This window comes from Kryptolebias marmoratus, linkage group LG11, assembly GCF_001649575.2.
Source record: "Kryptolebias marmoratus isolate JLee-2015 linkage group LG11, ASM164957v2, whole genome shotgun sequence".
In the NCBI taxonomy this organism is placed as follows: domain Eukaryota; kingdom Metazoa; phylum Chordata; class Actinopteri; order Cyprinodontiformes; family Rivulidae; genus Kryptolebias; species Kryptolebias marmoratus.
The window spans coordinates 17,918,000-17,943,161 of NC_051440.1; the positions used below are offsets into that span (position 1 = coordinate 17,918,000).

At 44.1% G+C, this 25,162-nt stretch overlaps 4 protein-coding genes across 6 annotated transcripts in view; 2 read left to right on the plus strand and 2 right to left on the minus strand.

The window, feature by feature from the left end:
- rad52 (RAD52 homolog, DNA repair protein) overlaps nucleotides 1–2,100 on the minus strand; it is an 8,814-nt gene extending 6,714 nt beyond the window's left edge. Inside the window, exon 1 of one of the 3 annotated variants that reach the window (XM_037978360.1) lies at nucleotides 1,621–2,100. The gene's annotated coding sequence lies outside the window, so the exon portion shown is untranslated. Of the gene's footprint in view, nucleotides 1–1,423 lie in introns of all 3 variants that reach the window. The other 2 variants (XM_037978359.1, XM_037978358.1) reach the window with 2 other exon arrangements.
- Nucleotides 983–8,765, plus strand: prr5a (proline rich 5a (renal)). The gene is made up of 11 exons (XM_017423061.3): nucleotides 983–1,218; nucleotides 2,263–2,414; nucleotides 4,496–4,621; nucleotides 4,720–4,800; nucleotides 6,024–6,072; nucleotides 6,187–6,244; nucleotides 6,328–6,419; nucleotides 6,517–6,657; nucleotides 7,284–7,419; nucleotides 7,503–7,781; nucleotides 7,861–8,765. Exons 2-11 carry the CDS (start codon nucleotides 2,263–2,265, stop codon nucleotides 8,133–8,135), a joined length of 1,389 nt encoding a protein of 462 aa, XP_017278550.1. The 5' UTR covers nucleotides 983–1,218; the 3' UTR covers nucleotides 8,136–8,765.
- Nucleotides 8,766–10,360: 1,595 nt separating this feature from the next.
- Nucleotides 10,361–12,534, plus strand: tmem60 (transmembrane protein 60). Its single transcript, XM_017423053.3, has 2 exons — nucleotides 10,361–10,547; nucleotides 10,706–12,534. Exon 2 carries the CDS (start codon nucleotides 10,766–10,768, stop codon nucleotides 11,168–11,170), a length of 405 nt encoding a protein of 134 aa, XP_017278542.1. The 5' UTR covers nucleotides 10,361–10,547; nucleotides 10,706–10,765; the 3' UTR covers nucleotides 11,171–12,534.
- A 516-nt stretch (nucleotides 12,535–13,050) lies between these two features.
- LOC108239972 (lysine-specific demethylase RSBN1L-like) lies at nucleotides 13,051–23,061 on the minus strand. The gene is made up of 8 exons (XM_017423052.3): nucleotides 22,538–23,061; nucleotides 22,175–22,300; nucleotides 21,299–21,969; nucleotides 17,611–17,748; nucleotides 17,354–17,496; nucleotides 16,799–16,966; nucleotides 16,437–16,548; nucleotides 13,051–15,398 (listed from the first exon to the last, which is right to left on the minus strand). Exons 1-8 carry the CDS (start codon nucleotides 23,025–23,027, stop codon nucleotides 13,830–13,832), a joined length of 3,417 nt encoding a protein of 1,138 aa, XP_017278541.1. The 5' UTR covers nucleotides 23,028–23,061; the 3' UTR covers nucleotides 13,051–13,829.
- Between the last annotated feature and the right edge of the window lie 2,101 nt (nucleotides 23,062–25,162).

Consider the following 25,162-nt stretch of genomic DNA (forward strand, 5'->3'; position numbering starts at 1 on the left):
TTTGTTCTTCTAGCTTATGCAAATCTTCTACAAATCAGCTTCTGTTCCACTTTTTGCATCAACTTCAGCTGTTCAGCATATCTTCAGCCGCTTTCAGCAAAATNCATTCAGCAAAAAAAGCATTCACACTGCATTTTCGCAGGAAATGCAACTTCTCTAGTTTTTATCATTTTCAAATTGCTTGAGACTATCTTCTTGCTAGCTGTTTCATACCTTTAGCTTTTAGCCACACCTTTGCTGCTTCTAGCTAACATTTTGCCTTTTGTTTATAAAACAATTCTTAAATTATTTCTTACATATTATCAATATCGTAACACAATCAGTACTTTATATGTCCAACTTATATTAGCTAAACATAGATTAAATATCAATGTTCAAAGACATAAAAGCACTTATATTTTATACTATATTATATTAGAAAATCAAAACCATCCATTATATAAAGTTAACTGACCTTGGTTAGCTTTTTGATACTTTTAGTTAGCCTTTTTCTATATTTAGCTTTAAGCTAGGCTTTTGTTTATGTAACATTTTTTAATGATTTTGTTTTACCTATAAATAATGCCATGAAACTGTACTTCATTCGTAAAACATAACTGTTCTGCCTTTGGCTTTTAGCTAATGTTTTTCTACATTTAGCTTTTAGCTAGCTATTTATGACTTTTAGCTAATGTTTTGCTCTTTAGCTTTTAGCTAATGTTTTACTCTTTTAGCTTTTATCTAATGTATTGCTCTTTTAGCAAATGTTTGCTCTTTTAGCTTTTAGCTAATGTTTTACTCGTTTAGCTTTTAGCTAATGTTTCCCTCTTTTAGCTTAGCTAATGTTTGCTCTTTAGCTTTTAGCTAGTGTTCATCGTCTTCACTGTTCTTCTGCAGGGTCTCTTGAGCTCTGCTCTTCCTCTCGTTTGACGACGATGATGATGACGAAGAATAGTAATAACCACAACGCGCGTGCACGTGCTTTTTGCTCGCGGCCGCGGCCAGGTTTCGGCTCCTCGCATCTCGTCAAAACAAAGCGGGCGCGAGCCGGAGAGGAGAGCGACGCGAAGGCTCGTGCCTCATGAATGAGAGGTCGGACTCCCCCGACGCCCTCCACCGTGCCGTCCGCGCCCTGATGCCCGCGGGGCAGCGCCCGCCGGCGGGGAAACAGCAGAGGAGCCTCCCGCCGATGAGCCCCGGACGGTAGCCGCTTCATCCCGCCGGGAGCGACCAGGAACGGTGAGTGCGGAGCTGAGGCGCGCCGCGCTGGGCAACTTTGTGGCCTTTTTCCACGCAGCTTTTCCCCTTTAATACTCCGCGGCCGCGTGCCCGCGCGCGTACTCTCAGCAGCGGCTGTTGTTTACTCCACCAGCTCGCCTCAACATTTCCTCCATGCAGGTATAAATAAATATAAATAATATATTTAAAAAAAAGCTCCACGTACGCACGGCTGACTGGCTGAACGCCCCCCCCCCCCTCCTTCCTCCTTCCTCCTCCCTCCTCCTCCTCTTCCCGTGGGTTAAACGTGGACTGTTGATGTCTGCGCCGATCGATTTGGGAATCTGATGTCAAATTAAGATGCCATGTTATAATAATTCACGTTTGGGAGGGAGGAGGTGGCGGAAATAAAGCGGAATGAACCTTAAAAAGAGGCGTCGAAGCTGATCAGAGGAGGAGGAGGAGGAGGAGGAGGAGGAGAACAAAAGCAGAAATGCCCAGACTGGCGTGGCGTTTCATCTGTTAGACAGTCTGTCTGAGATCCAAACCCCATGTATTCACATTCAGGCCGGAATTTCCTGAACACACAGCCTATAAAAAACGATAAATGAAAGGAGATGAAAGGATGCGGGAGTGTGTGTGTGTGAAGTGAGGACGCAGACTGTTGTCCCCTCAAACCAGGGGTGGGGGAGACGGTGCGTCTCTGAACACGGTGTCCCTGTGGGGAGACACCCTCACAGCTTCTTCCAGGAACTGTTCGCTCGCTCTCCGCTGCGTGTACGAACATGCATTTCCTCCTTTCTTCTTCTTCTTCTTCTTCTTCTCCTCTGATGTAATCAGTACGGCTGGATGTGGACGCCTCGGTTGCAACACCGGTGCTGAGAGAAGGCTTCGCTGACACCACTTCCGTAAATAGGTGTCGTTTCGGCTCAGCTTTTCTTCTGCTCTCAGTCGTTTCTTCTCAGACTGAGCGCCTTTAACCCACCCCCCTCACACACACACACACACGGCCCTCGCCTCATTTATGTGCCACCAGTTCCTCATTTCTCCTCCTTCCCTGCTCAGATGCTGGATGGACTCCGGCGGAGGCATGCCTCCCGGTCCTCGCCCAGACCCCTTTCTCTCAACTTCAGCACCTTCTCGGCGCCCCCCCTGAGCCCGGACATCGATGGCGGCGGCGGCGGCGGCAGCAGCCCCAGCGAGCACCCAATCAGGAGGTAGGGCTCAGCTCCTGCACGGGATTCACATCGTCACAACGGGTGCATGAAATATTCATCAAACCCCGTCTCTTCTGCTCGTATCAAGCAGCCGGATGTTGGATTTATGTTGGTCTCTGCAGTTCGCTCCTTTTTTGTTGGTGTTGCTGCTTTTCACGTTTTCTGTTGTTTACCGAGAGCGCGCCAGGACTGCGTGGGTTTGAACTCATCGCCGTCATCAGCTTGTATTTGACAGGGCGCCCCTGAAACTGTGCGTGACGACGAGACCCCCCTGAAACATGTCAGGAATCGGAGAGTGGCGCCTGCCGACTCAGAGGGACGGCGCCGGTAAATCCGCCGAGCAGGGACTGTCCCAGGACGGTCTGTGGACCTGTCCAGCTCAGGACGCAGGACAGTCTCTCCACATTGGCCTTTTTGTTTTCTCCTAATCTCTGTGTGCATTAATATTATCAACAACGGGTCACAAAATTTAGAAAACCGTGGCTGAGGGTGTTGAAAGAGTCGGTCCTTTTAGATTTTAGATTTTAGATTAAGTCTTTATATTTTCCTTCCAAGGAGCCAGACTCTTAAAACGGTCCGAACATTTCTTTAGGCTTTCTGAAGCTGCCTCATTTTGCTCGTTTTCGATCCAGTACCTGAACATTTTCAGACTCCGTTGACTCCTATCAGCTGAGGATGAAGAGTGATGCATCTCATCTCTCAGGTGTCAGATCTTTACTGAAAGTCTTCCTGTTTCTTTAAAGACTCGACCTTCAAATGCAGCTCATCTGCTGGAGGAACAACCTGGATGAGCCTCTTTTTTTAAGGCATCCTGTTTTATCTTGTCAAAACATGCAGCTGATTGGACTTGGTGTGCTGGGACTTTAGGCAGGGGTACACAGCGTAGGACAATGGAGATCAATGGGATTTTGGCGAAACCTTGCCCTCTTAGGAGCGCCGCAGCTCAGACAGACTTCACCGTAGAAACATCATTCAAAGTTTAAACAGATCGCAAGAAGCTGGACTTTACACGTCTGAGCTGGCATTTTCATATCTTTTAAAGTTTTCACGCAGTCGCAGTTTAAGTTTGATGATTTCCACAGAATGTTCGGCTGACAGTCGATGATGTCTAACAAAGTTTTGGAAACAAACTCTTCTTACTCCCACATCTCTTTTTTTGTACATGTGCAAGTTATACATCAAAACGTAGGCATTTTTCTCTTCGCTGACCTGGGGTTAGGGTTAAGGGTGATCCCTGTTGATTTCAAGGTCACAGGGGTCAAAGGTCAAGGTCACAGGCGAACCATGTCTGTGTTCCAACTCTAGACATGTGGATTCGGGATTTTCTGACAGGTGTGTTACATACGGTTGGCAGCACTCTTGTTTTTGGGCCGTCGCTGTTCTTATTTGTTATTTTGAAGACGGCTCTTATTTGTGACTTATTATCTTCACTAAAAGAGCTTCTAGGCCAGAGGAAAAAGAACTGCAAGGTCAAATATTCGGACAGGTTCCTGTTTGTGTTGCTTTTTGTCGTCCCGGCCGGTTCACGGCCAGCTGTGGAGCAGCAGGAAAACCCTCTTGTTGTTTTTGTCCTTTTTATTGTGTCCCTGCTTCCTATTCCATTTGTTCGCCGCTGTCAATACAGGAAAAAAAAAAAAGAAAAAGAAAAACCCACACGACTTCCTCCTCCTCTTCACAAGCGCAGCAACAGCTTCGGGCCTGCTTACCCTGCAGTTCCTCCGGCATCTGTGCTCTGCATAAATATTTGTTTGCATCAATGGCTGTGTTGTAGCGGCGGGGAGGAGGAGAAGGAGGAAGAGGCTGCCCCCAGCAGAGCGGGTGCTATTGTTTTCTGCTCCAAGAGCCCGGGCGGTGCAGTGACACCGTGCTTCACCTCCCAGCTGGACTCCACCCTTCCTGCTCTTATAGCGCAGAGCCCCCGTCTCGCAGCATGCACCGCTCTGTCCTACTTCTCTTCTTCTCTGCCACCGCCTGCTCTTTGCTTGGTCTGTTTTCCCCCCCCCCTACAGCCATCTCCTCGCGTTTCCTGAACCCTAACCCTTCTTTTCTCTCTCCCCGCCTCCCCGTATCCGCCTCATGAGGACTCTGCACCGGCTCAAGTTGATGAGCTCCCCGAGCCTCAGCGAGCTCGGGAAGAGTGAGAAAAGTTCACCGGAGGACAGAGGGGAGAAGCAGAAGCGGGCGGGAGCCAACGCCACCTGGAACAGGTAGACCCTGTCGCACCGGGGTGGTGGTGGGGGGTGAAAATGTGGTGCGTTCAGGACAGTCACCAAAGAGCTGTGGGGTGTTTGTTTTTCTGTTGCAGCATCCACAATGCTGTCATCGCCGTCTTCCAGAAGAAAGGCTTGGCTGAAAACGAACTTTACACCCTTAATGAAGGCGTCCGGTAGGTTCACACACACACACACACACACACACACACGTCTTTACTTTAGGCGTCTGATCTCACTTTGTGCTATAATGGGTGTAATTACTGTCTGTCCTGTTTGCTGCTGACTGCATGTTTTCTTGTGAATGACCTTGTTTGTGTACGATGTGTATGTGGGCTCCGAGGACTCATGTGGTCAGACCAGATATCTCATTATCTCCCAGAAGCAGACCCATCACTTTTATCTGCCCCTGTGTCAGCCGAGGGGGGAAATTATTCAGAGAAGAAGCCACAAAAACACAAACACTCAAAGTTTCTGAGCACACAGAAGGATCTGAATGTACCGTGGGACGATCGGATGTTTTCCACCGGAGCTTTTTTTTTGTGTTTGTTGTTATGAAGCAGCACGATTATGACATTAAATGGGGTTTTAATTGCTCTAATCCAGGTTTTTAAACGTTCACAAACAACTTAAAGGCATAGGTCAGGTCTCTTGAAGTGGGGCTCTGTGGAAATGTTGCAGCTCTTTGGAGAAACAGAGTTTAATTCTGACCGGATTGACGAGCTGACAGCCGGTCAGCCATCTTAAAACAACTTTCAAACTGGTTCCTGCTTTATAAATCTTTACAGACGTCCCAAAAACGACACCTACGCTCAGGAAGGAGAGTGTTTTTTTTTCTGTTTCATTTCCTAAATTATGGAATGAGCTTCCTGTGGACTTCAGTCGGGTCTCTTCTCTTCACTTTGACGTTTAACACCATGAGATGAACACCATTCCTCACGTTTTATTTGTTTTTGTTCTTTTTTTTTTTTACATCTTCTATCTTGTATTTTTATTCCGTGTCAGGTGCGTTTTTTATTTACTGTTCTGTAGGGTTGGACTGGATTATATCAGTGCTAGATTGTTGATATTTTCAAGCACAAATAGCTGCAGCAGCAGCTGGCTGTGGCACTCTCTGTGCAGTAATTTCACATTTCTGCTCGAATGACCGTGTGATGTGAAACTGGTGGGGATGTAAAGGTTTTCAAAGTCCTGTTTCAGTCCTCAACAAACTTCAAAGTCATTCAAAGAAATAGTTTAATCCTGATTTTAAATGAATTGTTTGTAATCTTTCCACAGAACGCCGTCACTCCAAAAGATCTGAACTATACCTTTAGTTTCTTGCGTTATTGAATTTTGTTGATTAAATGTTTTTAAGATTAAGAAAAAAAAGACAAATGTCCAATATTTGTTTCTCCAGACATCTGTTAAAAACTGAGCTGGGCTCCTTCTTCTCGGAATATCTCCAGGTAAAACATCTCTACTTCTTTTTGCACTTCACATGAAGCCCTCTGTGGTGACCGCAGTGTGTCGGGCAGGAGTATTTCCTGAAGATCACTTCACTTTTTGTCTGTACCTTACAGAACCAGCTGCTGACGAAAGGGATGGTCATCCTGCGTGACAAAATACGATTCTACGAAGGTACGGCTGAGTTTGAACGCAGTCAGGGAATCTTTTCTGCTGCAGAATCAGCTCATCTTCTTGTTCCTTTCTGATTCACGCAGGTCAGAAGTTACTGGACTCTCTGGCGGAGACCTGGGACTTTTTCTTCTGTGACGTCCTCTCCATGCTGCAGGCCATTTTTCACCCAGTTCAGGTGCGCGGCGTCCCGAGGAGTCTGCTCGTTTTAGTTGCTCTTTCAACAAGCTACGTTTTTTTTTCCCTGACTGATGCTTATTCTGTGTTTCCTGCAGGGTAAGGAGCCCTCCGTCAGGCAGCTGGCTCTGCTCCACTTCAGGAACACCATTGTCCTGAGCGTCAAGCTGGAGGACGCCTTGTCCCGGCCGCGGGCTCGCGTGCCCCCCTCCGTCACGCAGATGTTGCTCATCCTACAGGTGAGCCTTCAGACAATAAACCGACCTTCATTTTGGTTTTCTCAGTGTCTTGTTCCCCCCGCTACAGTCAGTGGGTTTGCGTCGTGTTGCTTCTATAAATTAAAGGGAAATAGCTGAAAAAGGACCCAAATGCAGGACAAAGAGTGCAGAAGTGCTTCAGAACACCATAAAACAAACAAAAATCAATAAATTTAACAAAAACTTGACTAAACATGGATATCTGCAAACTCAAGGATCCAAACCAAAAGATGTAAACACTGAGAAAATTGAAATGTGCTGATTACTAACGAATTAAAACCCGATTTACGATGCAGGATTGAGCTAACAAAACAAAGAGGAGCTTACCAAAAGTCCAGATTAACCCCAAAATAAGACATTAGATCAAGAAAGGGATCCAAGTCAGATTTAAACCCACTGACCATGATGCTAAACACTCAGGAGATTTACGACTCAACAATTAAAACTGTTTTATTCTTAAAATCAGAAAAAATGAAGTGAGTTTTAATTTATTTGCTGTTTTTTTTAGGGCCCTCGGCATAAAGACTTAAACTAGAGAACAACCTGTATGTGTGAACATGACAATAAATTTGTATTTTGATGTATTTGATGAAACTTGTGTTTCTCAGGGGGTCCATGAGTCTCGCGGTGTGAATGAGGACTACTTACGGTTAGAGTCCCTGGTTCAGAAGGTGGTCTCGCCCTACCTGGGCACCCACGGCCTTTACTCTGGGGACGAGGCTGAAGATCAGTGCTGTGTTTTTGGTCAGTCGGAAACGCTGTAATCACAACGGATGTTTGTATCTGTGGGGTGCTGCGTCTTCATGAAACCCTCTCTTGTCCTCCAGACAAGCGCTTGTCGTGGGGCTGGCCCAAGTCTGCAGACCAGCCATCTAAAAACCCTGTGGTACGATCGAAGAGCTACAACATCCCCCTGCTGCTGACCCCGGTGGCCGAGTACGACCCAGACGCCAGCTCGGTTGGCAGCGGAGGAATTCGGCGCCACTCAGCTTGTGAGATGATATCGTGCCTGGAGGAACAAGGGCTGGCGTACTCCGACCTGGCTCCGGGACCGGAGTTGTCGGGCCCTTCCTCTAACAGGCTGTGTGTGGGCTCCCAGTTCAACGGTGAGGCAGGTGTTCGGACGTCCGCTTCCCCGTTACGAAGCTGAAATCCATAATAACGCAGAGGTGTTTTAATTCGTAGGAGCCGGAGCCGGCGCCATGGACCTGACTCTGTCGTCCCCATCCATCCTGCATTCCTCCGGGGCGCTCCACGGCACCGAGGCCACGACGACGGTGACCAACCTCAGCATGGGGGCGTCCTCCACGCCGCCCAGCGAATCGTCCAGCCCCGAGACCATAATCGGACAAGTGCTAGAGTCTGCCGGCTCAGACTCAGAGGGGATATTCATCGAGTTCCCGCGTCTCTCTTCTGAGACGATGGGGCGCAGCCGCGAGAGCAGGCAAAGCACTGTGTAGCCGTGGTGGCTTTTAGGCGAGCCACGGCGGGCGTGTACGAAATTATTACGAGGAAAAAAAAAACAAACATGTTCTACTTACTTCATTTCAACAAATGGGTACCATCTTCCTTTTTACTTTTTGTACAACAAGACAACATTCTTCCAAGGTGGATGAAACATTTTAATTCTTAATGTAACATTTAAACATCTTAAAAAAAACAGACATTGTGCATGTTGAGCTCGACATGAAAGTGGTACTGATGTCGCAGGACTGAAGATGAGTCGCTCCTAAAGGATGCTTCTGCAACCAAAACCCTCAGTGAACTCGTACTATTAACAGGCAACGCATCTGTAGCCAAATTAAATTTCCTGCTTCGTGTCAGAAAGCTTCAGTTGCACTATCAGTCTTTTTTCTTGGAGCCCGCCTCAGTTAAAAGCCTAACGGAGCATCAAATATGTATTAATCTGCAGCTGAAACTTAGTCCCCGGCTAATAATGTGCAATGGTGCATGTAGTTTGCAACTGAAAAGTATTGTATGCAAAATAAAAAGAGTAAGTTTTTTATGTTATTTATAAGTAAAACAACATATCAGTGAGTCACATCTAAAGAATTGTTTCCAGCAGAAAAAATAAACTGATTTAACTACAAGGAAGATTTTTTTTTTAATTTAAAAAGTGGCCGATTCTTTGTTTAGTTCAGTGAAAAGATTCAAATCTGTCCAATGAGGTTACATTTATATATATATATATATATATATATATATATATATATATACACTTCAGATTTTCTTCTCTTGGGGAGAGGATCATAGAAGTACTACAAACTTTACCAAGTTCATTGATCAGTTCTGTTTTTACGTAATCTGAAACGATACAAAATGACCTTCCTTGCGGCCGCGTTTGCTTTCCCACGTTGACTTTGAGGGGCTTCGACGAACAAATACAATAATGTTTTTTTTGTTTGTTTCTTTGTTTACATTTGACAAAAACAGGAAAGTTTCAACTGAATGTCGTCTCTTACACTGTATTTTGCACCACCACTACCATGTAAATAAAAATGTATTGTTTTTCTTTTTGTTTTGTTTTTTTAGGATGGCTAGATAATGTACAGTGAACATTTCTCGTCGGTTTAATTGAATTGTTAATAAGGGCTTTTTGAATGAATCTTTTTTAATGATGTTTTACCTCAAGCGTTTTGTACCTACTTTTTTGACAATCTATGATGTCTATGGAGTTGTACTTTGTATTAATTTGTTATACTAGCCCAGGAAAAAATAAATAAATGCATTTGAGTAATATTAAAAAAAATAAAAAAGAAATATCTCATATTTCATGTGTAAGGAGACGCAAAGATTACTGAGGGAAGGGGAAGATCTATAGGTACAAGTAGGTTGTGATCGTCAAAATGAGGGAGGCGATTATGATTTTAGCCCATTCTGTCTGTTAGCAAAATATCTCATGAACCACGGGACACGTTTTAAAGAAACCCAGAAAGTAATCACTGGATGAACGTCTACATATGATTAACTTCTGGAGTAAACCCGATTCAAGATGGGTGCCACAACCAATCAGCATTACGAAACGTAAAAATGGATGTAACTCAGTCAGTTTTACAAATATGAAGTTAAAATTTGGTGCGGTGGTAGCTGAGAGTCATACCCAAAACCTGTTTAAAACTTTAATGTTACCTAATGAAATCAATTCCTTCAAGAAATGCTAAGTCCTTAATTATTTATTTATTGTTCACTTTTTTTTTTAGTTAACAAGACAAAGTAAATCCCAATATGCTTAAGTTTATTTTATCATTTATACTGACTGACTAACAGGCATGGTTTTTGTTATTAATTTCAAGTTTAAAAAACAAACAGAAAACTGAAGGTTGATAATTGAAGAGTTTTTAGCTCAATGAGCATTGATAACTTAAAATAACCAAAAAAACTATTTTCTGTGTAAGTGTGTTCAAAAATAAGCTACAGGCCACCCACATCTGTCTGGCTTTCAATTAGGTGGAAACACTTTTTATTTATTTAAGTTAGTTATTAAAACTGCTGCTTTTCCATTCACTGAAACATATATGATTATTTTACTCATATAAAAAATAAGGTTGGCAGTTTTAAAAAATATGTGGCTACTTAATCTATTGTTAGAATTGTGTGAAAATTTGTCATCTATTTTTTGCTTTATAAAGACAAAAAAGTCGCATCAGTTGGTGAGTCGTGCTTTTGTTTTGAAAAGAAGCGCCGGAAACCGATTCAGTTTCGCGAACACAAACCGGAAGTCCTGCCTTAGCGAGTTTTAGCTAGAAGCTAACATCTACGGCGCGGTAATTTTGCTGTTAAAAACTGATTATTTTAAATGTATCCAAGTTTGTTTTTCTTGCCGAAGAGTTTTGTGGCTTTAAGGAAACAAACTGACTCTCCTCGTAAACTCGGTAAGATGTCTGAACGTTGTTCCAAGTTAAGGTTCGTGCTAATGCTAGGTGGAGTTGATGTGTTTGTTTATTTTTATTCGAGCCCGAACTTCGGTTATTAGTTGTCCTCGGCCGTGTTGTTAATGTAGAGGAAGATAAAGTGTTTGTGCTCCTTCCAGGTGCGTGTTTCGGTCTCTGTTTCCTCCTGATGACCCCGGCTTGTTGCCGCTCCGTCCTCGATGAAGATGTCCCTGGCTCAGCGGGTTCTCCTCTCCTGGATCTTCGCCCTAATCTTCCTCATCATGCTGGTGCTCAAGCTGGACTCCAAAATCCACTGGAGCTGGTTTCTGATTTTCCTGCCCGTGTTGACCTTTGACACCATCCTCATCCTGATGCTGATCGTGAAGATGGCGGGGCGCTGCGTGCCGGACTTTGACCCCAGGGACGGGGAGCAGAGCCTGAGGAGGAGGATCTGGTACCTGGCGGCCCTGCTGCTGAAGCTGGCCTTCTGCCTGGCGCTGTGCTCCCGCCTGGAGAAGCTCGCCAACATGTTGGTCAGTGTGGTGTGTGTCCCTCTGTGGGTGCTGCTGGGTGGAGCCCTGGTGGAGCTGGGACTCAGTGTTTTTCACTTCAGGGGGGACTGAGACTCGAGAGGTTTTTTTGTGAGGATTTTATAAACAGGGACAGTGATTTTTGACGGTACAGTCTGCTGCTAGTCGCTGTCTCTGAAGTGGCAACGGGCTGCAGGTTCATTGGGTTTGGAGTCCCAGAGACTTCTATGGTTTTCTCTGGCAGCGACCTTGCTTTAAAATTGGAGTCTCTTAAACACACAGGTCTACACGGTTGGGCGTCTTTTGGAACCACGTCGCCGCCCGTTGACTCTCCTTTAATCAACACATTAAAAAAAGAAACGGACTCGGTCTAAATTGTGGTCACAAAACGAAGCGTTTAACCATCTCGCCAAAATGGACGTCACCTTCAGAAGACATCCCACGCCTTGCTGCGTGCCTCAGAGTCTGAGATATCGCTCCTTAAATCAGTAACACTATCTGAATGCAAAGTTAGAGCTCATTTAATTTCATTTGCACCTTAACGGATGTTGGCAATTTCATACAGCACACATACACCTAAATCTGAAACTATTTAAACGTTTCTGTCAGATCTGCTCATGATGCAGTTACCTCATGAATATAGTCTTAAAGTTTGGACGCCTAACATTATTTTTATTGGTATTTGCATCCAGATCGGAGGAAATTTGTTATTTCAATTGCAGCTATTTAATATTTAGATCCCTTTTTTCCCTTCTGGTTCAGATGTTACCTTAGAAAATAAAATGATAAAAAAAAAAAACAGTCTTTCAAAAGTCTTCTGTCCTTTGTGGGATGAAGTCTGATGAAGGGGCGTGACTATGGGAGGGGCTTAAATTGTATGGACTTTAGACAAGACCCGCCCACTCATAGTTTAACAAGAACTAAATAAAGGAAAGGCTACCAGTTACATAACCTTAGTAAATTATGTAAATACTGTTGATTTTATAAGGTTATATTGTCTGAACTTTACAGATTTATTACATTTGGCTGCTGTCTGAAGCCGGTTCAGTTGGTCTTTTATCTGAATACAGTTTATTATAATTCATCAGTAGATCGGCTTCATTGTAAGGAGGTATATATATATAAGTCCATTTTCATTGACTGGTTGAGTATGGAAGTTGCACTAATTCTGTTCAGGAAAAATACCCAAATAATAATTACCAGTTATACATTTGAGCTGCGAAATTTAATTTTTAGTCTGACCGAAGCGCTCCTGATTCGAACTGAAATGATGCCAGTTTTCGTGACAGGTTGCAACTTTTCATTGTTCAGCGAAAACAAATTCATGCAGAATCTTTGATTTTTAAATCCTTTTCATGCATTTCAATCAAGCTACGTGATCTCAGCATCGCTTGAAAGACTTTCAAGCTCTTTAAAATGAAAGTATTTGTTTTGAAATAAACTTTTCCTGCAACGGTCACAAGTTTCTGTCTGTTTAGTGGATCAGAAGCTGAATGTTTGGAAACAACAAAGACGACGTAAAAGCGAACATTTTCCCAGCTTCCATTTATTTTAAACTTGGTGACCCTCCTGTAAACCTGTTTCTGGCTACACCCCTGATCCGTACGTCGTCACAACCTAGTTTAGAAAAGTTTTTATTCAGAACATTACCTGAGGACCTGGCAAACCCATTCTTATTGTTTTCCCCGCCTGTTTGTGAATTCAGCTGCTTTTAGTTTTGTTTTCCCAGAAAGAACAGCTCGATCAGGTGCACCGTAGAAGACTCGACGTTGCTTTCACCCTTACTGGATGCTTAAAAAAATGCTCAGGTTCTTGGTTTCCCCCCATCAGTAACTCAGTCCTGTTCATCAAAAGAAATAAAAACTTCCGCACCAAAGCCATGTTATTGCTAACTGGGAGTACCTGCCAAGAAGAACCCCCCCAGAAGTTGGATTTTTGTAACACAAAACTAGAGACATTAAGTGACTTAGACATCATTTTGAACCATTTATTGAGAGGTTCTAATCAAGAGTATAAATCACACTACCAAGTCTTATCTTAGGAAATAAAATGTATTTACAACAGAATTTTCCCCCCACATACATTGGTTTCAAATAAAAACAGACAGTAAATGATATAAATAAGTTCTATGGAAAATAAAACTTGTCTTACAAAAAATATATGCAATTTCTGTATACATTTCTCACATTGGTGCTAATAACATCTATACTGTACAGTTTTGGTACATACAGTATCATTTACAGCCCTGTGTGAGTCGAACAGTCCAGTCTGAAAACAACTACTAGCTCTGGTTTGGGAGTGTTAGAAACGATTTAAAAAATAAAAATAAAATTCAGCTCTGCCACTTGCCAATTTACCCCCCCAACAGTGAATTATTCATAAAGCAGGAAGGAAGATTGTTTTCAGATTGGCTAGACGGGTACCTAAAATAGGTGCTTTCGGAGCAAAGCTAAGTAGTGCACAGGCACTGACACATGGGTCACATAACATCTGATATGAAGCCTACATACATCTGCTAACAAACAGGAAGTGATCTACTTAGCTTACATTCTTGGGCCTGTTAAAATACCTGCAGAGCGCACCTTTGTTTCAGAGCATCGCAGGAATAATGGTCGCCAAAGTGGCGGCGCTGAAACTTTATTAGGATTTAGAAAGTGTGTCGATGTCTGAAAGAAGGATGGACATTCAAATATTTTAACAAAACCTTGCTGTAAGTTGTACAGTTAAAAAAAAAAAAAGGACATCCAGACATTCATAACAAGAAGTCTTTTTGCGTTTGGTGCGTGTGTGTTTTCAGAGGCTGTTTTATCGAGTGCTGCTGTGGTCCAGTGTCCTGTAGCGCCACCGCAGGTCTGCCCTGCAACAACTCCTTTACTTTTAGGCCTTTAGAGGGCGCCATAGTCCGAGAGTCTGATCCAGACTTGGAGGAAGAACCTCGAGAGTCACTGTGAGGTTTAGGTCTGGTGTCTGAGAGGGAAAAGGCCAATGTTTGGGAAGCCTCCATCGGTTTGAAGAGGTCAAAGGTGACGAGCGTCCGTGCTGGTTTGTGTTCTGTCTGAGAAGGAGCGCAAACGGCCTTTTTCTTTTCCTCCTTGCTGCTGACGTCTTTCTCCTTCTTACAGTCTTTCTTAACGTTAAGGGATGGATGTTTGTGGGTTTTGCCGTCTTCCCTCCCGGGCCTTCCCTGCGAACTCGACGCGCCGCCGCCGTCCTTCCCCTCCCTGTGGACGCTCTTCTCCTTCTTCCCGAGCGAAGACTTGTGTTTATGTGTCCAGGAGTCTCGAGCCTCCTCTTTGTCCGAGCGCGAAGGAGGCGCTGCCTGGGAGCCTCCCCACTCCTTATTGTGCTCCTTCTCTCTCTTGACGCTGGGCTGGGTTTTGGAGTCAGACTTCTCGTCCCTCAGTGTGGACACAGTAGTTTGAGAGTTCTTGGTGCCCTCTCTGGGTCGATCTTCATCCTCCTTTTTCTTTCCCGGCAGTAAACAGCTACCCTCTTTAACCCTCTCCCTCTCTCGATCCCTGTCTTTCCCCCGGTCTTTCTTCTCCTTGTCCTTACTCCTGTCCTTCTTTTCTTTAGTCCTCTCCTTTTCATCTCTCTTTCCTTTATCCTTCTCTCTCTTGATTAGTGGTGTGTTGTAAGTGCTTCCTGTGCCATCTTTGCTCTTCTCTTTGAGAACCGGACCCGCCTTTTTCTGCCGCTCCTCCTCCACGTCGCTGTCTTTCCTGATCTGTGGGGACTTTAAGGGTGTCCCGTCCGCCCTGCCCTCCCCAGGACTCTTCTGCAGTGTTTGATAAGTGTCTGCACCTCCTTTACCGTCCTCTTTAACATCTTCCTCAGCTTTAGTGTCCTTTAGTGTGGGTTTGAAGAAAACCTCGCCTCGTTCGTCCTCGACTGAAGGCAGCGGCTGTGTTGCTGACGTCTCCATCTCCCCTTCGTCGTCTTCCTCTTTGAAATTCTGTGTCAGCATTTGCGAGGGAGGCCCCTTCCTCTTCTCCTCGTCCTCCTCCACCTTCATCACTGTCTGTAGAGCAAGGTCACACTTATTCCCCTCTTCCTGCTCATCTTCCTCCTTTTTGATATTAAGCGCCGTGTCTCTTGGTGAACACATGTCCTCTTCATTCACCTCCTCCTCCTCGTGTTGGTGGTACAGTTTGAGTCGGATATGCCAGGCCAGACTGCAGACGGCCGACACAGTCTTGAACTGGTGGACGACTCCTCTGGGGATGAAGTAGATGTCGTCGTGGTACAGCTGGATTCGGGCGTATCGGATCCCCTCTCTCCTCAGCTGGTTCAGCTTTGCGTCGTCGATCCACTGAACGCACTGCGGACAAGAGCACACGACACTCAGAAACACGGGAAATATCGATTTCCTCCTGACTCCTCTGTGTGGTAAAGGAGAAGAACCGCAGTGATGCAATACATTTAGTATCATAGACAATGTTTGACATGTTAGGAGTCTGCAGACTGGACTTGGTTTTGATTTTAACTTTATAAAACGAGCTTTTAAACCCGAACATCTTTGTTGCACTTCCTTCTTACGTGTTCTTTTCAGTGATCCGGACACGTGTCTCACAGTCAGGTGCGCGCACAGATCACAGGACGGCTTGTTTTAATGAAATATGAGCTGCCTCACTACGGGTGGGGGAAAAAACAAACAAAAAAACCCAAAAACGCTCCGTTTGCATTTTAACCGCTTCTACGTTATTATACTGAGGACTAAATAAAACCTCTGAAGATCTTGAAGCAGGTGCAGAGTAAGGTTGTTTGCGCAGGTCATTCCAAATATTACAACTTATTTACGTGAGATACAGCTGCACAGCGGTCAAAAAGGTTTTGTTCCCACTTTTATACAACTCCTTAAACCGTTTCAGAAGGCTCTGCCTGTGCCCGTCACCATCTCGCCCTCAGACTTTCTATTCGACTCGTCTGCTCTGTGCGAAACCACAACCAGGTCCCACAAACGGCACACTCAGCCTGGTCCTTACTTTTCCTAACAAGGTTCAAACGAACAAACTGCGGCCGTCTGAACACCGAATCAAACATTTCCAGAATCGGTTTGTGTCTAGATGTAGCCGTGATCAACGTTAAACTTTGACGTTGTGCAAACCAGGAACTGAACGGCACATCTCTTTATGAAGCAAATAATGGAACAATATTTGCTCACTTTAAGTAATGTCAGCCTCTTAAACTTTAATCTTTAAGCTGTTTAGTTTGTCTGGTTTAAAAGCAGCCCTGGTGGCGTGCAGCGTTTTTATCCTGATCACGACAGCAGCAGGACTAACTTCAAAACAACAGATGATTTATGCCTATTTTTATCATACATGTCCTGTTAAACACGACGGGGAGTAATCAGACCCACCTGGGACAGCGGGGGCTCGTGGAGGTCCAGCTGCAGCCTCATGACCACATCTGGAAAATCTCCAGCGTGGAAACACACGACGTCTTTGGTGATCCGACCAGGAGTGTCGCTGCTGTAAAACAAGACATCGAACCGCGTTTTTAAAGATCTGACGTCCAGTCTGATCACAGGCACAAAGGAATGATAGCTTGAGCGTTTGAAACAAAGTTTAAAAGACTTCATTATCATATCATCTGTTGCTGCAGGAACTGGAGTGCTTTGAACAGTTTCTTGTTTGATGCTAATTAAAAGGTGAGTCGGCTGTGAACCTGTATCTTATAGAAACCAAATTAAAGAAAGTAAAGATGTGTCTCTGCACTCACTCCTCTCCGCAGCGCACAGCCTTCAGCACGCCGACGGCAGCGGTGGTTTGCCTCTCGAAGCCCTGACCGATGTGGTCAGCGTGAGCCCTCGTCCGGTCCTCGAACAGCATCTCTCTGGGCTCGCTGGTTCTGGGCAGATACTGCAGGTTCTTGATCTCATTAGTGGACCTGAAAGGCAGCGGTTCCCAGCAGTCAGGATTCATACAAGGCGTGTGAAAGTTCCCAAACACGGCATGTGTGTGAGGAAAAACTATATATTTATAACTAAAGTATATAATTGGCTTCTCTGAGTCACTCATTTATTATTTATTTTTCAAACGATTATTATTGAACAAGAATGAGTTTAGAGGCTGCATCTGTAACATTATAATTCTCTGCTTTTTAGTGAGAAAAAATAAAATAACATGCTCATCAGCACGCCATGTTTCTGAGGAAATAAAGTAAGCTGTAAGTGCTGGACAGAGCAGCATACATTTACAACAGTAAAGAATAAATGTCAACAGAACTGACATCTTTAAATTAGTGGCTGTCTCGTATGGAAAGTGAACTCCGCACCTTTTCCTTTTGAAGGGTGACTTCGGCATGTCGGCCATGGGGATCATCTGCTCCCCTGGTCTGACCCACATGATGGGGCCATCGTCGCTCTCTTTGGGGCTCTGCAGACGCAGGCTGGAGAACGTTCCCCAGGGCAGAGTCCTCTGCGCAAAGGCGGGACGAGAAACTCCGGGTTACACAACGTGACGCGGCAACGCACGGGCAGATGCTGACACATCTGTATTGACGTGAAGACACACAGATATGAGGGAACTCACCGCCAGGAAGGGGGATTCTTCTAACAAGCTGATGAACTCGGGGAAGTAGTCTCCGACCTCTTCGTCCACGGCTCCGACTAGGCTGACCTGCCGCATGGCGCCGGCTCGGTACGTCCCCTTGGAATAAGTCCGCTTCACCTGCGGGAGGCACCACGGGGTCAGAACCGGCGGGGATCACATCTGATTCTGATGGAGTCTGACATCCAGCTGAACGCCATATGAGACTTTTTTTTTTTCCAAACATCGTCTCTTAAAGAAAAGAGGCTGGAGCTGCTGCATGTTCTCCAAACCAACCGCGTGACCTTTGCAGCGCGCCCGCCTTCGATAACGCACCCAGAAAAAAACTCAACGTTTATTTATTAAAATAAAAAAAAAGAAAATGTCAGCACAAGATGAATACAAGATAAACTTCTGGTTCTCAAACAAACGGGCTTAAAAACAAATCCTTCAAGTAAATTAAAACCTCAAAGACGGACAGGTCTGACTGTAAAATAATAATTTTTACGGAGGGCTGCGTTCATGAAGGAAAAACTTATAAGACCTCAATCATCTCTATAAAACCTACATTTCACAGAGTAAACAGTCTACTACAGACTTCTGGTAGAAGAATATTCGGATTTAGGTGGTAAATAATTTAAACTTGGCTTCATCGCCTCGCTTTCTGTGCAATATAAAATGTAAACGGCTTTAAATATAAGTTTAAACAACTGGAAATCCTCCCTTCGTACGCAAACAAACCCACAGCAGACAGTCAGCTTTCTGTACAAATCTGTGAGCGGAACTAAAGAGAAACGGACCCGATGCTCTTCGGAAACAAGTCAAAGTCGAAACGTAACTTTCTCCCGCAGCAACATCTGAAGGTTTTCACTTTCCAACGCAAGAAGAAAACAAAAACGCAGAACGACAACAAGATTAAAACATCAAGATTTCTAGTTAGGTTGAACGCTGCAGTCTGCTCATCCTGATGATGCCGATGATGTTCCTTCCTCTTTACATCACCTGGGCGGCGCTGGAGCTTCTCTCCGCGGGAACACGCCGAAAGAGAAAAGAGTCTGCCGCGCATCCAAGCTCAGGCTGAGAAAATAGCGGTCAAACTGTTTCAGCTGAGAGGAAAAGAGTCGATCAAAACCCGAGTCGTCCCTCCCAGAAGCTGATTATTTATCTGGGTTCATCAGCGTCAGAAACTCCTTTTTCTTTCTCATGAAATAAAAATAAAAACATAAGGAAGTTTTGCTTCTGAGTTTCCACGACTGTCGGAGGAAATCACAACCAGCCTCTGAATTCATTTTATCCAGATTACCTTTTTGTTTTCTGTTGTAATTTTAAGCTGAAACATTTATAGTTTTTTTTAGGGTGTTTTAAAGGGCTGCAGTAAAATAGCTTCAATAAAAAAAGGCAGTAAAAATGTGATAAAAGGCGTAAGAATTCCAGTAAACTCTGTTCTGACTGATCATTAAGACGTATTGATTAAAGCCAAGTTCATGTCTGAAAGACATGGCAAACTTTTTTATTCCCTTTTAAGATAATATCAGGGAAAAGTTGTCTCTAAATCAGGTTTTTTAATTTAAGAAAACGAGTTTAAGGCTTTAACGAGAAGTCAGAAGATCATCGTTTTAAGGTCTGAAGAGACTCCAGACAGGAGCAAACCTTCTTTCTAATAAATATCATTAAACTCTCATCTTGTTACACCTCTAATACACGTGTTACATATTTTATCTGAATTAAAGACATCAGTTATTAAGGAGGAGATGTAATAACTGCGGCGATGTAGCTGAAAGTAAGAGTCAAACATGAGTTTACATGTTTAAAAACGCTCAGAATGCCACTCATCACTGAGGCAGAGCATAACGTTAAAGTCTAAATGTGAACTCAAACTGCTCTGACCCTCATTCTGACGGAGTCACGTTTCCATTTCTGACTTCATTTTCATGCAGGTATCGAGGCAATAAACCTGCTTCAGTCTGGAAAAAAAAACTGCTTTGACTGAAACAATCTGAACAGATAAAACATCAACAGGACAAACCAGCACACAGCGTTTTTACCTCAATAAATTTAATTTACACTTGTGTTTTGGCTCTGAGAACTCTCTCTTTCAAGCTGCTCTCGTCTTTGTTTACCATATAAACATATCAATAAATAAAACAGTTTGAAGCCAAACCCTGTTTCATTCGATGACCCCCTCCTCTCTGCGTCCGTAACACACCTCTCCATTATTTCCAGCTCTGAATTCCTGAATCTATAACTACCACATGTAAGCTCAGCCTCAGCAGAAACTGACACGTCGTACCAGCCTGAGAGCAGAAACGGGCCAGGAGTGAATTCAGTCACTTTTACTGCTGCTGATTCACTGTTTGCCAGTGGGGGAAACTGTTAAGTCTACGATCGAGTTCAGGGAGCGAAATTAGACAAAAATCAGGAAATCTGCTGGCATTAGAATCACCCTTACATCTTGAAAGGGTTTTCCAAAAAGTAAAGAAATTCTGTCATGAATAAGTATTATATTTTCTGCCCTGAGCTGATTTATTCAACCTCCTTAAGCGCGTCACAACGTGGCTAAACTCAAGCTGTAGTTAAGCTTTATGACGAAAAAACACGAGCTTTGGCTGAAATCGCCGCTGTCAGATTGTATCAGCTGGGCTCCAATCAGCCAACCAGAGCAGAGTTATCGCTCCAGCGCTCAACAAATTGTTGAAAGTTTCTAACAGAAAACAAAACGGCTTGCTGAGGAGAAAATGCAGGTTTTTACTGACAAAAAAAGTCCAAGTTTAATTTCTCCTGTCAAGTTAAAAGTCTTGGGATTTTGGATTAAAAAAATAACGCAGCGTTCTTTGAAATTATTTCATTTCTATTTAAAGAAAGTGTGTGTGGAAATGGATCGATCTGTATTTGGACTGCTCGGAATTGGGAAAAATCAGACGTGTTTTATTTTACAAGCTTCATAAATTGTCAAAAAAAAAAGATCAAAAACGCAACACAAATAGAAAAAAACGCTAATCAAACAAAGCTCCTTCAGCCAGACTGCCACCTTCGGTTTAATCTTTAATCTGCTCTTTCTGAGGAACATCGGACGCGAAAGTGAAACGACTCTGAAGCTACATAAAGTTTCCAACAAAACCGCCTGAACACCGAAACGAACGAGAGCAGAATGAAGACGCCGCTGTGGAGTTGAAGGTGGAACCTCACCGAGCTGAGGCGATGAAAATGAGCCCTCAAAATGACAGGAACAGCCCGATTTTCAGCTGCAGACTGGCATCTATTTTTAAATAAATCACAGCTTGTTTTCACGCACACGGTTTGGGACGCTGCACTCCTGGCCGCGCACATTACTTTGTCGTCCACCTTCCCCCACGTTGGCTGGCTTTGCTCCCACATTTACGGTTTCCTCTGGTGACGGCGCACTTTTTGAAAAGGAGATGGGCAGTTTTTTTAGTAATTATTTCTCACCAGCATGGTTTATAGACCTGGACGTTTAACCTCGGATGTCCAGGTGTCTAAATACAGCTGTTGTGCTCGAGACGCCTGCGAGAAAATCCAGGCGGGTTTCCATTTTGAAAGGAAAGTTGTCGCAAAAGACGTTCAAAACAGAAGCGACAGAGCTGCGCGCCTCTGCGTTCACAAACTGCTCGCAGTCCGCTGAGCCGCCACCTTCGTCCCGTCAAGGACAAGTTTAAAAAAAAGGCGTTCTCACCTGAGAGTGAAAATTGGCCATGGTCGTCGTCTCTATGTCCTTCTTTCCGAGCACCTCCATCTTCACCGGCGTGTTGGGGAACTTGCAGGAGAAGTAGTCTAGGAAGTCCGGGAGGTAGGAAGCCGCTCCGTGGATGATTCCCATCACGAAGCATCCGGCGTGAGCCTCGTCCTCGCTGAAGGACAGGCTCACGAACTCCTCGGCGAAGCGCTCCACCTCGGCCGGAGACAGACAGGAGAGCTGCTCGCTGTAGGCGTGGGCCACGGACGCCCCTCCGTTGGCCTGCTGCTCGACGTGGATCAGATGGCCGAACTCCAGCCCGGGCAGGCCCGGCGCCGGGGTATAGTGGAGGGGTGGGCTGTGGCTGAACCCGTCCCTGAGCACGGAGGGGGCGGCAGCAGAGGTAGCGGCAGCGACGGCGGGTTCCTGGTGGCATTGTGGCTTCACGTGGACGCAAGTGCTGCCGTTGTCTCCGTTTATTTGACTCAGGAAGTCGGGCAGACCCAGAGCTAACCCCGAGCACACAGTCTGGCATGAGCGGTGGTACATCTTGGGCCGGCTGTGCCTCTCCTTCGCCCGCTCGCCGTCTTTGTGCTTCTTTTTCTTCTTCTTCTTGAGTTTCTTCAGCAGCAGGTCCTCCTCTGACCCAGCTTTCAGCTTCTCCTTCGACTCTGTTGTCAAGAACACAGATTGTTTACGATCCCAGCATTTTTAAAACCAAGTGTGTGTTTAACATATTGAGCATTTGTCACCTTATGCTTTGATTTCCAAAACTAAACATAAAACATGAAGCTACAATGAGCTGATCCGCTTTGATTTATTTATTTTTAATTCAAAGAAACAGAAGTAACTTTCTATTCCCACTTAAATTCCCACCTTTCTGAGGAGAAGTAACATCTCCGTTTTCTCTCACAATGTCATGTACAGGAGGCATCTGGTGATTCTTCCACTCTTTATTCTTTTCTTTCTTCTTCTGCTTGTCTTTCTCCTTCACACTGTGATCTAAGGAAGGGAACGGAGAAATACATACTTCACAAAGAGCAGCATAATTAACAACAACAAAAATAAACAACATTTCCACGTGTATTTACCACCATATGGGCCCGATACGGAGGCCCGGAGGACGGGAAATTGTTAAATGAGTTAATAAATAAATTATTTCCCGGGGTATTGGTGGGGGTATGGTTTGAATTTGACGGTAAACCGAGGAAGCAGGCTGTCGTGGCCGCGCGGTCCTACCTCTCTGGAGCGTTTTCACGTCGCCGTTCTCCGTCTTTGTATGGCAGCTAGCGGGGCTCACTTTCCCCGCGGCGGCGGCGGAGCTCCGCGGGGCTTCGGCGCTCCTCTCCTTCTCCCTGTGCCGCTTCTCCTTCGCCTTCTTCGCCTTCAGGGGCGAGGCGAGGAAGTTGCTGATTTTGAAGATCTTTCGGACGGGGTTGGCTGGTGACACGGAGGCGGCGGGGTGGCTCGCCTTGGCCGGGCCGAAACTCCATTTCGCTGGGCTTCCACAACTCTGCTTCCCGTTGTGTTTTTCCCCTGCGCACGCCTCTCCGTTCAGCTTCCTGTGCTTCAGGCCCTTCTCCTCCACCCGGACCTTCTTGAGGGGAGGTGGGAAAATGTCGCTGGAAGACTGCGGACGGCTCTCGGGCGGTCGCTTGGCTAGCAGGGGTTTGGGGGAATTTGTTTTGCTGTTCGCTGCGAAATGCATGGAGTCAACGGACTCGGCCATCTTGGAAGTTTCTATTTTTTACGGTCGGACGTAACTGGTGCGTGAGAGCTCTGCCGGGGGCGGGACTTGACGTCGTGACGTATGACGCAAAGGGGGGAGGAGCCTCAGACAGATTGTTTACAACCTGCAGGAGAAGAGGAGGAACTGAGGAGCTCGGTGCTGCAGCGATACCATGAAAAACACCAGTTTGTTGACATAAAGGGCCTTTATCTGCTATTATTTACGTTTTAAAGAAACAAGAATTCAAAATAAATTAATCTATGATGAGATATTAATACAGAAACTGAAAAACACAGCTACTTTTTAATTTCACATTTTTTAATTCACCATTTTTTTGTCATACTGTTTATTCAATACAGTGCAAAATCACAAACTGCTACAAGTAAGCTTTTAAAAAATATATAAAACTAAAATCGACATAAAATAATCAAAGGTTTTTAGTAAAACTAAGATTAGAAATCAGTAAACTGTGCCACCAAAATACTACACCAAAATACTTGTATGTTTTTAATGGTTCAAACAATTTAATTGTTTCATAAACCAGTTGAGAACCAGTTGAGAAGCTATGTTAAATAGAAAACAAATTTATTTTCATTAAACATGCTAGCTTTTTTCTTTTTTTTGTAATTAATATACATATATACGTTTATATATATTTCTTAATTACTAACTTTGACTTTGTAGCCTTAAAAGTTTTCATGCTTACCTACATGACAGCAATTATTAACATTTATATATTTTTTATTTGTCCAACAGCTGACTGTGTAACATGTCCTACTTTCAGCTCAGTTTTATTTTAATGTATCTTGTTTGTAGACACATCCTTCTGTTTTTATGCAATCATGTACTGTTGTTTTAATTCAGGTTTTTATTTTATATTACTGAATATAACATAAATATTTCCACTCCTTTATTATCTTAGACATTCTTGTTTTTGCCACTAGGTGGCAGTGTGGTCACAGAAATATATTGAGCTGTACAGTATATGATATATATGTTTAATGACTGGAGATTTGTTGAAAGGGCTTATTTAAGAATGTGCTCGGAAGTTATTAGTTTCATTACATCCAAGATTAAAATGTCATTAATACAGAACCAAAACAGGCTGGCTTTTGGAACGTGCTAAGACTGGATGGAAGTTCTCTTAATATTATGACATAAAACAAAAACAAATCAAGCAAAAGTTTTGAAAATTTCCCCAAACCACTCTCATGCAGTCCATTCGCATGTCCTCTCCGGCTCTCATCCGCATCCGCACCCACAAGGGTAGAAACCTTAACCTGCCAGAGAGATTAGGAAAGCCGTTTACGGACTCTGAAATGAGATTTGTACATTTCTTCTGACTCAGACTGCTCGCCTGGTGAGAGCGGGGCTGTGTGCTCACACTTCAACAGTTTCCATAGAGATGAAAACAGTCTGCAGCATAAACCAGTAAAAGTCATTTCTGGTTCTCATAACACAAGGCGGTGTTGACCGTCATTACTAATGGCAACTTATCAGGACTTAAAAGCACATTTACCAAAACACTGGTCTCATATATAAACCTGTGGTACTTGTTTATTTATTGCAAGGACAGTGCATATTAAGAACATTTCTGTCAGTACGCCAGAATTAGCCAGAAGGTTATTTTTCACCTGCAGTCCATAGAGACATGATAAAAGTCACCCCAAAAAACAAAAGTAAAACTACATATTTACATGAGCAATAAAACAATTACTATACAATAAATAAAAAGTACTATAAGCTAAAAGAAGACTCAAACTCTTACGATATGAGTTCAGAACTAAATTAAAGGCCTAGCATTCTTTGAAGGAATGCATATCACCCGCCGAAGATCTGATGTTGAGAAAAGATGGAGGTGTTTTGGTCAAACCTTACAGGTATCTGTTAGAGCTTGAAGCACGTGTTGAGGATGACTCTCAGCTACTACCACACATTTACCCCAGTATCCGTAAAACTGATTAGTTGTGGCGGCCATCTTGAACTGGGAAGTTAATCAGCTGTAGATGAACATACAGTGATTACTTACTGTGAGTTTCATTAAAATCCATCCACTGGTTCATGAGATATTTTGCTAACAGACAGACCCCATCCACACACACAAGTAAAAACATTATCGCCTTTGCCTTTTACAT